This window comes from Octodon degus, unplaced genomic scaffold (genome assembly GCF_000260255.1).
Source record: "Octodon degus isolate 3935 unplaced genomic scaffold, OctDeg1.0 scaffold00108, whole genome shotgun sequence".
Taxonomy (NCBI): Eukaryota; Metazoa; Chordata; class Mammalia; order Rodentia; family Octodontidae; genus Octodon; species Octodon degus.
In genome coordinates, this window is record NW_004524684.1 from 2,295,305 (window position 1) to 2,311,699 (window position 16,395).

At 42.0% G+C, this 16,395-nt stretch overlaps 1 protein-coding gene across 4 annotated transcripts in view; it reads right to left on the reverse strand.

Annotated features, from left to right (window-relative positions):
• Magi2 (membrane associated guanylate kinase, WW and PDZ domain containing 2) overlaps positions 1-16,395 on the reverse strand; it is a 1,451,928-nt gene that overhangs the window by 336,660 nt on the left and 1,098,873 nt on the right. For all 4 annotated transcript variants that reach the window (XM_023724303.1, XM_023724304.1, XM_004639270.2 and 1 more), the window contains one exon: positions 7,210-7,267. In XM_023724303.1, coding sequence (XP_023580071.1) covers positions 7,210-7,267 — 58 coding nt within the window. The remainder of the gene's footprint in view (positions 1-7,209; positions 7,268-16,395) is intronic.

Genomic DNA, 16,395 nt, shown 5'->3' on the forward strand with positions numbered 1-16,395 from the left:
TTTTGTCATTTATTTCCAGTTTCATTGCACTGTGGTCAGATAATGTGCATGGGATAATTTCTGTTTTCTTGCATATACTTAAGCATGACCTACGGGCTGTGCACTGTTACCTGTCCATGCTCCAGTTCTGCAAAATGCCTTAGCAGGGGTCTCCTGTAAAGGAATCTGGCCCATAAAATGTACTATATGGTAACCCAACCAGGTGCTTCAAAAAAGTGGTTACATTATAATCATTATTACTTATAAGTATATTCTTCAAGAGAACTTGATGCTAGAATGATAATTCCTTTTTAAATTATTGACTTTAGGAGTAATTCCTACAATTGATTAAAATTATGAAAATTATTTGTGAATAGGAACATTTATTTAGAATTCTGAAAACAATGAGAATAATTCAATATTATTTGTAAAGTTCTGTTGGCTATGAAATCTAGTTTAATCTCTGGAGACCTAACATGTTCTTTATTTGGCAGTAAAAGATTTCCGCTCTGAGGGGAGAAAAGCAGGGACAATGGTGGGGGAGAGACATGAGCTCATTAGAGGTTGGTTAGGAATAAGGTACCCTAGGCGTGCAAGCGTGTGTGTGTGTGTGTGTGTGTGTGTGTGTGTGTATGTTTCCTTTGCTTTTTCGGCTCTGAACTTTGGCTTAATGACTGTGACTTGTGAATAACACAGGACAGTGCTCTGTAATGTAGGAAACTGCACCAGCCTCTTCTGTCCTGAGCCCTGCTGCCTCCCGGGGCACCGCCCTACTGGCGACTGGGCCCTGGCCTCCTCTGCCTACAGCTCTGGTTTCCTATTTTGTACCTGTGGTGATTACCATGTGGAACAAAGCATGCGAATTAAATGCGCCTTCCATCCTGCCACCTCCACTATGTCCCAAATCCCGTAGGTCCGATGACAGTAGCCTGGATAATTATGGGGGTCTAACTTCCTTCCATGCTACCTTAGGAGCTCAAGCCCTTGGGGACCATGGGAGCACTGCTTCTGTAGTCCTTCTTTCAGCAGTTTCAACAGGACTGTGGACTTCATAGAAATTCTAAAGAAACGCTGCTCTTATTCCTTGTAGCTATGAGCTTAAGGTATATGCTTCTTTCCAAATCAGATGGTTTCCTGAGAGTTGCTAAGCTTTTGGAGTATGATGCAGTCATGAAAGTACTAGAAAAACAATGCCAAAAGGAGAACTCTTAGACATATTATTGATACATTAAAGATTAAAAAATAACATTCATCAAAGACTTCTATAAACCTTCTATAAATCTGCTAAATGCGAGGTCTGGCATGGGATGGGCTGGGTTCAAACCATGTCTCTATTATTTAGTACTTGTAAAAAGATCTGTACGTCAGTGTCCTTCCTATAAAGTGGGGATAGCAAAACAGACTCCACGGGGGCAGGGCGAGCTAAATCTGCTAGCGCTGCCAGTCAGTTAGAGCAATGCTTGGGTTCCTGTAAGTGCTCCACAACGCCCCTCTTCTTGCCTTTTTGCCTTCCCCCACCTCCTTCTCCATAGCCTGCCTATCCCAGATCTTATGGTGGTGGCTGCAGAGCCAATGCACCATGCAAGCTGCAGCTCATCCCGCGGACCACTGGGTGATAAGGATGGATGTCAGTGCTGGTCCTAAGCTGGGGGGCTCGCCTTAGCACAGAAAGTCACTGAGCAACTCCACAACGGCACTTGAGCTTTGCATCTCCTGTGACAGAAACATGTAATCTGGGGAAAGGATTTCTTTTTTTATGTATTTAGTGCAGGGTCTACAGAGTCTCACCACATAGCTCAGACTCGTAGTGATTCTCCTGTTTTCAGCCTCCCAAGCCCTGGGATTACAGGCACATGATACCACGTCCAGGCTCAATCACTGTCTCGGTGCATCCCGAGGGCGGGGCCGGATCCAACCCTGGCCCCTGCATCTGTCTAAGCAGGTGCTGTAATTATCTGAGCTATCTGACTGGCCCTTTTTCGTTAAATACTTGCTGGGAAAGTATAAAAAGGTATCCTAGCTTTAAAGATTAATGGATTCTTTATATATGGTGAAATGGGAAGAAAATATTGAAATGAAAAAGCGAACTAGGAAGGGGAGAGGGGAAGGAAAGGAGAGAAAACATGAAAAGAAGGAAAAAGTGGAAACAGCTTTTGTGAATAAGGAAGGGAAAATAGCTTGACAAGAGAGGAGCAGAATAGGGGGAAAAGAATCAAGTTACATCCTGCACAGGTACAAATTGCCTACGAGGCATGTGGTCATTGTGCACACCTCCAATGTACTGATAAGCTTAAAACAAAGATTAATGAAAAACTGAGTTTGAAAAATTAACTTTCATTATAGACCACAAGCCTGAGATTTAAAATAGCTAATTTTTCATTTTTTTATATCTAATTGAAGATGGTTCACATATCTGCTGGCTTTTAAAGATGTCTATATCCATACTCTGGGATTTTTTTTTTCTTGGCAATTTAGCAGCTCAAAGGCATGAGGCCCCAAGCTGCTCCAATGGATGTGTGTTCACCATTAACCACCAAATGAACCCATTTTCCTTCGGCATCCCATGTTACACTGAAGATACTGCGCAGCATCTCCCATGCTTTCTGGAACTGCACACAAGTCATGTTTCAGAGTAGCAGAGGTGTGAGGGCCCAAGAAAAAGTTGTAAAACCTCGACAGGAAGACCACATCTGTCGTCCCTACTTTTGTTTTGGCTCTGGTTCCACGGCCTGCTTCTCTCTCTGTGCAGAGGAGTCAGCCCGCCACGAAAGCTGTCCTAGGAAATTGTGTCTCCTGGACTAGCTAGTTAAGCAAATTGTGTAGCTGCCATTAGAACCGAAATGTACCCAGCAGACATGATTTCACCAAAGAGGAGAGAAAACTGCATTTGTAGAGGAGTCACAGCTGTTCAGCTCCACATTTTGCACAATTTTTTTTTTTTTGCATTAGAAAATGTTTCCTTTCCTTATGAACGGTGACAGTTACATTTCTAGTTAGCAGCTTTAAGACTTTTAATACATTGCTAAGCACTGGCTAGCATGGAGTTGGTGTCTGTCAAGAAAAACTGGGCTAAATGCTTTCTGCAGCTACATGGAGGAAAAACTTGGTTTACCTGCCCCGCCTGTAGATGAAATAAGGAATGATGTTGAGGGAGGCTCACTGGCCCCTGAGACTCAGAGCTGTGAGGCTGCATCTGCTCCTCAGAACAGCAGCCCATGTCCCCATGTCCCCATGTTCAGGTCTACCCCAAAAGGACTTCTCTTCTTCAGGTCTTGCTTCCAGTGACTGTGGTGCTCAGGACCACTCTGAAACCGTGGGGAGGGCTATGGACAAGGTGGCCCACATTGCTTCAGCAGCGTTCTGCGTGTCTCCTCATCCTGGGAGGGCAGGACCACCTCCCAAGGCTGGCCAGCCATCTGGGCCCCTGCGTGAAGGGCAGGGAACATTCTCAAGTGAGTCCTAGTTCCTTCAAGTGGGCAGTCTCAAAGTTTTGTTGGCCCAGCCTGGATTAGACATGCTAGCTCAATTATTGGAGGCATTTTGAGGGAGAATTTGGAGTCTTGGCTCAGCTGCCAAATGATTGAGATCCAAATTTCAGCTCTTCGCCACGAGAACGTGTGACAGTGGGCAAGTCCCTCTACTTTGTGAGCCGGGGTTTGTTCACCCATAAACTTAAGACAACTTACTTCATCAGCACCATGGAGAGGGCTACAGATGTGGCTGAGACTGCTGAGGACCCAGCCTGGGTCACTGCATGCTCTGAGGACTAAAGCACTCAGTATTTTGGGGGTGTCGTGGGGAGGCTTGCTTGGGTCCTTCTGGCGCCTGAACACACTCCAGTGCAATCTTAAAAGTGAATATGAACACAGTGTGCCCCGCAGAGCTGGGGCCGCGGTTCATCTCCCTGGGCTGTGGGGGCGGGGGCAGAAGTGAGGCACAGCAGGGAAGGTCAGCTGCAGTGGTCAACAGCTGGCCGATCTGGACCCTAGGATTTCTTCTGCTGTGGATTCCAAGACCTCCTCCCTGGCTGTGTGTGGCAGACAGGACAGTGTGTATTTGCGTTGCTGCGCCAGAGTCACGGCACTGACTTCTAGGGGGTGGGGACTGCTGACAGAGTCCCCTGTATGTGGTTCCTATGCCCAGTGGTTGGTCATTTTGAAGGGGGGCTGTTGTCAGCCTGGGTGGATGCCCAGTGCCTATAAACACAGGCTTTCCTGGCCACCAGGGCCCTGCCCCAAGTGTGCTGAGGGTGTACAATTAAACACAAAGAAAGACTGCCTGACAGAGAAGACACTGCCTACTACCAATCATATCAGTTAACCCGAGATTTCATGACCACAGATTGTGCTTTGTTAGATTAATACCAATATTAGCAATAAAATATGATTCTATCAGACATGAACATTAAGGCTATCACTACATTTATGAACATAGGCAGTTTGCATTTATAATTTTGGCATCCATACTGGAAAATATATAAACAACTAAAAGTCTATTATTTTTCTCTATAATTTTTTAGCTGAAACACCCTGGATTGGGAGTGCTGGTAACCACTGTATTTACACATAGACTCATATAAATTCCACAAAGAGGACTTTATATTGATAACAAATATATACAAGAAGAGAGAGCAGGGTGGATGTGAGAGATACAATTAAAATAAATCATGGAGATAAGAGTATTGCAATTAAAACACTTGACAATCTGTGATGTGGTGGAAGATGCTTCTCATTTCAAATAATGCCCACATTATTCAAAACAAATTGAAGTGGCTTAATTATGTCAGTGGATTTTTTTTTTTCCTAAAGGATGTTTTTGAGAAATACTAGTGGAGGTTATTCAACCTAACCTTATCTTTAAGTTTGAATTATCTGCTGATTTATAACAGTTTTTAGCTTGGCTCACACCTCATGACCGGCACTGGCAAACTCTTTGGGCTCCTGGAATGCAGATAAAGAGCATGGTGCCACCAGAAGGAGTTAAGTTATTCTGATACCCTGTGACCTGTGTCCGTGAGTGCACAATAACTTAGTGCAACTGCGTAGCCAGTCACTTCAGCAATGATCAAACATGTCTGTCTACGTTAATTACACTCCATGATTAAACTTTGAACAACTTTTGGCTGATGGCTGTACAATGAAGTCGAGAAACATAGAGGGAAGTATAGTGCACACAGAAACCAATTAAAAGACAACCATTCAAATGCTACTGATAGGAACAGTTTCTCTGGGGCTGTTGGGTCTACCAGTGACAGATCTGTGCTGATGAATGCATGCTTCTGAGATGAAGACAACAGGAAGCGTGAGTGTCTCAGAGGTGTGAGAGGTGACTGGGGCAGACTGAGCAAAACACCATTTCCTCATTGCAAGTCAACTCGAAGGAACTAAGGACACTGGGGAACAATCTGAAGAGTTACAATGCAGCAGGGATCAGAAAACTATGATTTTCAGACAAAATGCTTTGTAAATAAAGCTTAACTTGAACACAGCTTCCCTGGGCTGTATAAGTGTGCTCTGCTTGTTTTCACGCTATAAAAGGCGGAGCTGGGTTGTTGTGACAGAGGTCTACCACTCCCCTCACTATTTCCTATCTGGATCTTTATGGGGTTTACCACTCTGTGACCTAAGGGAAGGCCAGTTTTTTTTTTCACCCAATAATGCCAGAGGGAAATATAGTAAAGAGAGAGTGTGTGTAGCACACTCCAGTTCTATTTCCACATCTAGAACCACCCTAGGTTTCAGATGTCACATGCCCAGAGCAGGCTGCACCAGTGAATTAAGTTAAGCTACTTATTACATTCAGTGTTAATTTTATTCAGGAACAGCAGCTGAATTATCATTATTATTAATAATAACTGAGTATTTTAATTGATTAACAATTGAGTGGGACTCAGAGGTCTTATATCTATTGATGAATGATTCTCACTTGTTTTTGCAATTAGAGCTGCCTCCGCTGTACTTCCCTTTTCTTTTTTTTTTTTTTTTGGTGGAACCAGGGATTGAACTCAGGCCCTTGCACTTGCCAGGGAAGCGCTTATTCCAGTGAGCCATCTCCCCGGCTCCTTGTACTTCCCTTTTCTACCGATGGTGTGTCTTCCCGACTCTAGAGAGTGGATACTGTGTTAAGAGATGAGCCCGTGCTGACTCCACCTGGGCGAGTTTGGGAAGGGGGCACCGCTGCGACACTGGGACTTCCCCAAGAGAAGTGGGGTGAAGGTGGGACTAGTGCTCCTGTGGGAGAGACTAGCGGGCACCAAGGAACATTTGTCTTTCTTATCTGCACCTCCAGCACTGAGCAGGGCTGCCCCCAGCACAGCTGTGTGAATACCCCTACTGACAAAGGTTATTGCCTACGACACTTGGCCCTCTGGCGTTAGCTCATTCTTACGCAGATTATGGTTAGAAAAGGAAAGTTACATTTTGACAAATAATGTCATAGTCTTGTGTTTTTCAACCTCTACACAGTCTGGGCATATAATTCCTATAAGGAATGTGTGGCCTTTGTTCTTAATAATGTTAGGAACAAAATACAGTAGATAAGAATAATTTCTCTTCTATCTGTAGTGGGTTCTGTAAGGATAATTGGTACATTTAATTTTTTAAAATTATGACAATCATTTGATTTTCCTAAGAAAAAACTTGTGTATATAACTGAATCTCTAAAGGTTCTTTACTTTGGATAAAAGGGCACTTAAATGGGACTAGCTCACAGCATAAAATGCATTAATACATTGCAAGCTCTAATGGACAACATAAAATCTAATCTAATGAAAGAGTGCTGTTGATTTAAAATTGAGTTCTAAAAAAGAAGAAAATATATATAAATTTTATTTTATCATTCAACCGGAAAGTAGGGCTGACTCATTTAATTGTTTTTGAAACCTAGTTTAATATGAAATCTCTTCTGCACAACCAGTCAGCTCCCAGCATTTTGATTGCAAAATGAAAGGCATTCACTTCAATATATTTACTTATCATTCATTTAGAGAACAGTATGAAACACACTTTTCCAATTGCTGTTTTAGAGCCATGAGTCAAAGGAAAGGAATGACAAATTAGCCAGCTAGAAAGGCAAGTCACAGCTAACGAGGACTGCTAGCGCCTTTGTGGGTACTTCAGAATAAGATGAAAGAGAAAAAGGGGCTGTCAGCCACACATGCTCAATAAATGAAATCCTAACACAGCTTCGCGACATATTAACGACAAGTTAGTATCACGCTTAGAGACTTACTCAACATAGTAAGTGCCATATACGGGATCATCGATTTTTTCCCAGCCATATGGAAGCTCTGAAAAATAAAAAGTTATTTCTTTCAGTAAGTAAAGAACAGATATCACAGTTTTCTAATAAAAAGTAATAGGATTTAATTATGCATGGGTTACAGAAATGGTCTATCAAAGCAGGATAAAGCATTCAGAGTCCGCACCTAAGTTCAGACACACATTGTGGGAACCAGAAGACGCAATGATTGAAAATTGGCAGCGAAACACCAAGCTCTCTTTCCTGCAGACGCACTGCTGGGTCTGGCTGCCTCATCCATGCCAAGCAGTGGGAAGGCACCGACCACGTCCTCACCGTGGAGTGCGACACAGGCAAGGCAAGCTTCTCAATGTGCATTCGATTCTCTTATTTAGTCGTATTGTTAAAAGAGCATTTTGGGATAAAGATTGTATTTTCAAAACGCATTTCCAAGGGTAGCAAATTATTTATGATGACTGAAACAAGGGGATTATGAAGTCTCAGCTGACATCCCGCTAGTTGAGAGCATTTGCTGGCTGTTCCCACCACATGGGTCAGAACTTGAATGCTTTCTGGGCATATTTTAAAAATGAGACTCAAATTCTATACATCACTTGACAATAAACATCACATTCTCAATGCTTCATTGTTAGTTTTAATATACACTCACATGGAAAATATCAACAGTGTTCTAAATGCTATGCTAGGCAAACCCACATCACGTGAAAGCCAGGCTTTGCGCCATACTATTGCCTTCTGCATTCACTCAGCCTCTGGAATGAACCCAGGCAATTGTGAAGAATATCATATTTTTCTTGACCGAAAATTTCACATGTATAATTGGAAAATTAAGGTATACTGACAAGCTTCAATAGCATATTTAAGTGAAATTTAAACGTTTTATTGTTACAGTATCAATACATAACCACAATAGACAAAGTACAGCAATAGAAAATAAGAACTATCGATGATCCTGCCATCCTGAGATCACCACTATTAATATTTTGGTAAATATCTTTCCAATACCTTTCTACGTCTATATACATAATTCTTTAAAAAAGTACATAATGGTTACATCATGTGTACAGCCTGATGTTCTAGCTGGAAAATGCCAAAGACATCTTTCAGTGTGAATGAAGGCCACTGCACAGAGCCACCTCAAGGGCTGCGCAGGGCGGCGACATGCTAGTCTGGGCTCCTCGGTCCTCCAGGCCTGAGCAGTTGCGGCTTTCTTGTCTTCCTTGTATGTACCATCTGTGGCAGATGAATCCAACCCTAGACTTTTTATTACTTCCTAATAACTTTTAGCAGTGATAATTTCTTGGAGGTAGAATTTGGGATTAAAGGCGTGCACCCTTTCATGGTCTTGATATACGTTGCCAGATCACTACCATCTTGGTCACTAGAGCACCAGTGTGAAGTGTGCTATGATTTTCTCTCTCTGCAGACCCACGTTTTGTCCTCTAATGCTCAGAGAGACACAGGTTTTGGAATTTGGAATTATTCTGATTTTTGAAAGCTCACTTGATGCAATTGCCTTCTCTTCTGTAACACTCTAGGTAAACCTGCAGAAGCACTTTGCTATAAAACACAACAGCGTAACTGCACGCAAACATCTGACTTACAAAGAAGAGACCTTAGTAGACTTCAAACACCAAAAATAGGAGACTGACTTATGGAATCTCTCTTTCAAAATAACAATAGGAGCAAATCTGTGCTGGCAGTCAGTGACTGGGGCATTGATGGATTTTCATGCCCTAATTCATTTTATTGTAACAACTCTGAATTCAAAATTCCTGTACTCTGATTTCAGCAATCTTAACCATTGAGAAACACTAATTATCACATTACAAACATGACTTAATACAGACAGAGAATAACTACCTAGATGTTTTTCACCAAATACAAGCTATTATGGAGAATTTGGCGATTAGAAGTAACACATTTGACATCTACAGAGTCTTTTACAAGCAGCTCAAATGAAAAAAAAATATGCAGAGGATAGCCACTGAGGCTATAGTTATTATTATTTTTTTGTGTATTTTAGGGAAGGATCTACAGGGTGTTTAGGGTCTCAGTACTATATCAGACCTGTAGTGATTCTCTGTTTACAGCCTTCCAAGAGCTGGGATTATAGACGAACACCACCGTGCCCAGTCTCAATTGCCAGCTCAGCGAGCCCCGGAGGTGCGGCCAGCACAGCAGGCCCAGGGATCGAACCCTCAGCCCCTGTGCCTGCTTGCAGGTGCTTTAATCCACTGAGCTATTTGGCCAGCCCTTATAGTTATTATTTGCTTCACTTAATGCATGGGCACAAATGACATTATGATGACACAAATGACACACAGCATTATGAATACAACAGCATACAAATGGTCACACACAAGGAGTAGAAGTCTGATATGCAATTTATAGTCTTACTCTATTCCAGTGCCATATAGAATCATTCAATGGTCAAAATTTTTTGGGGTGGGTTGGTTGTTTTTGAGACAGGATCTTGTTATGCAATTCAGAATGAATTTGAACTCACTACATAGCCCAGGCTGGTTTCAAATCTGTGGCAATCCTCCTTCTCCAGCCTCCCAAGAACTGGGATTATAGGCATGGACCATCACACCCAGGTTATTCATAGTCATTTTTTAAAAACTATCTTTTATGACAGAAATTGTTCCTTCCTTTATTCCTTGCCTTTGGGGGATTGCTAGTTATTCTGAGGGGACATAAATATTAGTTCTAAGTAATCCTACCTGGGGGTGCCAGAGTTCATGGATGATCTTGCCTGATTCACTATGCCAAAGGTCCTCAGAGCAATTTATTATGTACTTTAGGGCAATCTTTTTGTTTTGTTTTGTTTTCACAAGATATATTTTATTTTTTTCTTGCTTGCTTCATATTTCCAAAGCACAATTCTAATTCACAATGAAAGAAAATTGTGCTATAAACCACATGGACTTCACAATCAACTGCCAGTGGTCCTTGACTCACATTGAAGACAAAATGAAGCACTATGGGTCTAATTTTCTATCACAAAGACCTGTTATTTACTTTTAAATATTTTCAGAAAGATATTACAAGAAACCAGACACAGATACCTGTCTCACTGCACTTGTAACTATGACAGGATAGATGTAAAAATACACAACCAAGATTTGAAAAGGTACAAGTGTGTATATATGTGAGTGTGGGTGTAGATGTGTGTGTGTGTGTGAGTGCTGGCATACCTGCATTTTTGTGTGCATTACTCTGAAGCATATTTTCCCTCTTTAAAATCATAAAATAAGCATGGAAGTTTTCTTTTAACTCATTTATAAATATTACACATATTAATGGGGAGCATGTGATATTTCAATACATGTATAATTTGTGTCCTGTTTAAATCAATGTAAATACATCTCAATCCTTAGTTACCATTCTTATGGTGAGAGCTTGCAAAGTCCTTTCTTCTAGGCTTTGAAAATGTACGGTACAGAATTATTATCTATAGTTACCCTACTGTGAAGCAGCATACCTGAATTTTTTACTGTGTCAGCCTGTAATTTAGTACCCAGTGGTTGAGATAGTTTACATATTTATTAAAAACAAAAATCACAATATTCATGTTTTTTACTCACTCATAAAGGGATAAAATGAAAGTCTTGGGATTATATACTTCAGAGTACATATCTTTTGGATAATGAAAAGCTTAAAAAGTTAAGAATTATCTTTTGCTGTGAAAAATAAGTTATTTGCACTTCAATTTGCTTTAAAAAACCAACTGCTTCTTCTCTAAAATCAGCTAACAAATGAGAAAAGGAATTTCAAACACTGCACTATTTGCCCCATCAGGCAAGCATGCTGGAAGCTTTTGAGTCCTCGGTTATTTAGAATTCCATACCCAACAATACTTGAGGAATTCACAGATGATTAAGGTCACACTGCTAAAAAAAATTACACGCACTATACAAGCGGGCAAAGCCAACGCTGGAGGTCAGCAGGGTTAACGCTGCGCTAAGAACTGCTTTAATTGCGATTTTCCTCAGGCTGTGGAACCAGGGAGGACGCTCAGTAGTCATTCCTTCCCTGAAAAAATCAGTGCCAGTGTCTGGATCAATTTGCACTCAGTCGTATGAGCTTTGTAAAACTGGGGTAGAATCAAACTGGGCTATCAGTTCTGCGTGCATTCTGCTATCACTACCAGGTTCTTTTTACTAAACTACTTTCTTCAAATATTATTATTATTTATTATTAATATTATTAATCCATCTTTATTTCAGAACATTGAGTCCTGTAGGATAGAGCATGAAAAATTGCCATTGGGCATCCAAGTAGGAAATTGAAAGAAATCTACGGACCGCATGTCTCCTAGAAGTGACCCAGGAGAGCTGTGAGCAGCCTAGACCCCGAAATTGCAGGGTGTTTCAAAAAGAGCCCCCGTCTGTCTCCCATTGCCCCTCTCTTTCACTCAGTTCTTTGCCACTCTGCACCGCCTTCCTTCCCATCTGCTGCTTGGCTATTTCTGCTGACTCACCTGTTTTTAAAAAAAAATTGTTAAAAATAGTTTTAGTAGTCCATGGCTACAGTTCATAGCTTGCAGTACGTGGCTACATTCATTGTAGGACACTAGGACTTGTACACAACATACCTCATTTCTTATTTTTCCCTTCCTTCCACTCAACTTCTATTTTCCCCAGCGTCAGATTCATAAGTCCTTACAAAGTTAATTATCATGTATACAGATTAACACCCAGCTTACTAGGACAAAAAATATGAAACATATTAAGATAATTATACTAAATCAAGGTGCATTGTTCATGCTTGATTACAACTTTTCTTTCTCTTTTCCTATCATCTGCCTTTTATTTCTCATTATATTTATATATTGAGCTTTTTCATAGATGAGGAACCATGCACTCCTGAACCCTGTGTCTGAATTAGCTCACATTATGGGCTCACAGCCTACCCACGTGTTACAAGTGACTCAAAGAGCCAGTGCGACAGCTGCCTCAGGCTGTGGACCTGTCTAGGTTAATCAGGGAGGGCAGAGCCCACCTCTTGCCACAGTGCCTGTCCAGTCGGACCAAGAGCTAGGATTGGGAAGAGCCGTATATATAGTGATTATAGTCAATGAAAATCTCTTTAAAAATAAAAATACTTCCACAGCATTGCAATAGGCTCTCTTCACTGCTCTATACAGTCTAATGCTTCATGAACGACATCTGTAATAACAGATGACTCAGACTTGACCACACTATTAAGAAGATAGCAATAATCTGATTTATAGTAATAATCTACGATAAGAAAGGACAACAGGCATCACCGCAGTAGTATTCCCAAAAAAAAAAAAAAAAAAAAAAAAAAAAAAAAAATCATTTTGATCTTAAGATGTGGGGAGCGCGGGAAGCTAGAGGTGATGACACTTGCTGGGCCCTCCAGAGGGAGGCCAGCCTCAAGAACACAGAGCAGGGGTCGCGGAGACAGCTCAGTGGAATAAGCACTTCCCTGGCAAGCTCAACGGCCTGAGTTCAATCACCAGTTCCACCAAACCACCCCCCAAACACCCACAGAGCGGCTGAGGCAGGTCACGTGAGCATGCGGCTCCGCCACCAGGAGACCAGGAGCCCCAGGCAAGCCACGGGGACAAAGCGGAGGGCTTTCAGGTGACATTCAGCCCCCAGTCACGTGACTTCTGATTGCTGCATCCTGCGCAGCATTCCGGAGGGATTCTATATAAAATGACGGCCCACTACTCTTCAAAAGTATCAGTCGTTCAAGAGAAAGCCATACGGGGATACTATCACAGAGTGCAAGTCTAGGGAGGCAGAATGTCTAAATGCCATGGACAACGGACCAGGAACTGTCAGGAACAGAACAACGGGCAGCAGTCGAGAGTGCCTTTTAGTTTAGTTAATATCCTATGTGAATGTATTATGGGAAGTTATGTAAAGTACATGTTGAAACATTTGTACTGTTTTTGCAATTCTTTGGAAATATAAAGTAATTTCAGAATGAAAACATCAAAAAAAAAAAAAAAAAAAGTCTTGTCACATTGTCAGTTAGCCTCTCAGACTTCATTCCTGTTCAGCCAGACGCAAAGGGCATTCGGTATATTTGGACAGTCTTGACTTTTTAAACAGAACAAGCGCATAAGATTTTTGCATTTGTCTTCTCTTTATATTGTGTTGGTTTCTTGAGTAGCTATTTCCAAGAAAGCGACTTGATTTGACTATTTTCTGTCATGTTATCCTTCTCCTCACTGGGGAAAAAAATAACCAAACAAAAACAAAACAGGTGAGGACCACATTCCTGTTTAAGTCTTGTTGCCCTTGCATCCTGCAAGGCGCAGCTCAGGATCAGGCGGGTAGAATCTGCAATCCTGTCTCCTTCGTCCCCAGAATCAAAGCTGTGTTCTTTCCTGCCAGGCACTCTCGTCCGATGATCCCACATATGAGGTTAATTCACAGACAGTTGTGAGCCATCTACTCAGTGGAGCAGCCTGCGGCGCCCCCAAGGAGAGAGCAGGCAGATTAAGAACCAGGAAGAGGGCTTGGGCACTGCGGATGGGAACCTGAGCAGGACATTTCCTTCAACTCTTTATTATTTCTGCTTTTGTTTCTTGGTCTTGTTCTCTCTGTACTGCTTCATTTTACATGAACGCTCTTGTTAGGCTGCGTTTTATGAGGTGATAACCTCACAACAGAAAGCAAGAGACTCACCAAGTTGCGGTAGGTTACATAAACCAGAATGCAGAACACAATGTGGCAAGATCTAATTCTCATATTGAAGTATTTTTCTACAATGTTTTAGATTGCTGCTATATACCTAGTGTACAATTTGGGAGCGATAGCTACATTTTCATGTAATTTTTACATTTTACATGTAATTTTTACATAACTATAAATACATATCCTGAATATATTCTTGTTTTAACAAAATCCATACATTATTGATAAGCTATCCATAGTCCATTCAGCTAGATAGAAGTTGAAAGAAAAAGACCCTCCAGACCATTATTCCATTCAGTCAGGAAAACGAAGCAATACTAAAGAATAAACTAAAACTCCAAAATTGAAAATAGAAAATGTTTTAGGTGGTGCCCTGTTTTCTCAGCTACCATCTAAGTGGAAAGGCGCACACCTAATTATTATTGTGAGATCACAGGTTGTGAAGTCTTAATCCAAAATCACTCAGTACAGGAGTGCTATTTTTTTAAAGGTGCAGAGATCTAGCTAAAATGTATTCTACAGTGATGACATTTATCACGCAGATTCAACCTGAGTGCTGAACTACTGCAGAATTGTAGTGCTTTTAATAAAACTTTAGGCATGATCATGAACTTATTTTTGATTAAAAATGCAGTTGATGGGGCTGGGGAGATAGATCGGTGGCTTAAGTACCTGCCTGGCAAGTGCAAGGTTCTGAGTTCGATCCCTGGTACAGAAAAAAAGAAGAAGTAAAAATAAAATTGCACAGTAAATTTCATGTGCAGTCTTGCCCGGCATGATGATGTTCTGGTTAGTGACACCGGGTCATTCTGGTTCTTGTAAGTACAGGCTGCGCTGGTCACACATGATGCAATTGCCTGATAGTGCACCTATCAGGACTGATGTCTGTCAGAAAGCAACACATGACTCTGACGTTCTATCTTCACAGATCTTACTGCATTTGAATAGAAAATGCACATGATTTCATTGGCAGACACTGATGCATGAAGGGATAATGTATTCAGGTATGTTTTGGGTATGCAGGGGTCCTTTTATATCATTTTTTTGGGTATATTTTTAGGACAGGATGTACAGGGTGTACAGGGTCTCACTGTGCAGATTGGACTCACAGTGATCCTTCTGTTTATAGCCTGCCAAGTGATGGGATTATAGGTATGTGACACCATGCCCAGTCTCAATCCCTGTCTCAGCATGCCTCCAGGACGAGGCTGGCATGGCAGGCTCGGGGACTCCAGGCCCCTGTGTCTACCTAAGCAGGCACTTTAATCCACTGAGCTATTTGGTCAGCCCCCTTTCACATCTTGAAAAAGCTATGAGTATAGATATGAACTGTTGCAGTGCTGAATTAAATATGGCAGATCTGTCTGAAGTGGTAGCAGGAAAACCATTTGTCATTATCATTCACTTAAAAATACTTGATGAGACACTCTGGAGTCCTACAGAGCAAAGGCTGACATCTAATGTTCATCTCTCTACTTGCCTTTAAAACTCTGAATGTCTACCAAGCAGGCAAAAAGGCAACATGTAACCTATACCTGCAATATAGTTAGGAGAAATAAAACACTAAGAGCTTCAAAAAGGCCAGGCCAGTAGGAACACCAACTGTCTAACTCTGAGGAGCCCCTCGGGTGTCAGAGTGGAGGCAGCAGAAATGAGGAGGGGGCCAAGAGCCCAGTGTGGAGGGAGGCGGAGACAGACAGTGGTGTCCTTGGGCAGGTGAGCTACTAGAAGTCCCAGGAGAGTTCAGCTTCCGAAGAGGAGGGTGATGTCGGGGGGAAGATGGCACTGGAGGCCTCGGCTGGGAAGAAAAAGCATGAGGCGGAAGTTACGTATCAGTGCAAATGAGGACCCAGCTCCTCTCTCTAGCAACAGCCATCACCAGGGCACTGCGCTTCACACAGGAAACGAGAGAAGGTGTTCGCAACAAAAATCTGAGGTAACCCACCGGGGTCCTTGACGTGGCTCATGTGAAACTGTTGCTGCTGGTCTAGGAAAGGAAGGCATTGCAAAAGGAACAGAGAAGAGCAGAGCATAGGCGTGCAGTTAGGAGATAAATCAGGAAAGAGAACCTAAACCGTGCAAATGGTGAAAGGTTGCTTTACTGCATCAAAGGAAGATGAAACTGAAACACAGACAAGAAATATAATGAGAGCTGCAATTCTGAGACAGATGCTTAGAAATCAGCAAAAATTGGATACATAAAAACTCTGAGGAGAAATAAAGTGCAGGCAGGAGGGTTGATCAAAATGATGAAAAATAAATTTGAAACTGTCTGAAAAGCAAAACACAAGGTCTACTGAGGAAAGATGCGATAGTGGTCAGGAGAGCACCAATGAAATGAGCGAGAGCGTAGAAACGATCAAGGGACATCAGTGTGGAAGACAAGCAAAGGGGATCAAGCATGTATAATAGGAGGGGGAGGAGGAAGAGGAGGAGGAGCAGGCAGAGGGGTGGGGGGAGGAGGAAGAGGAGGAGG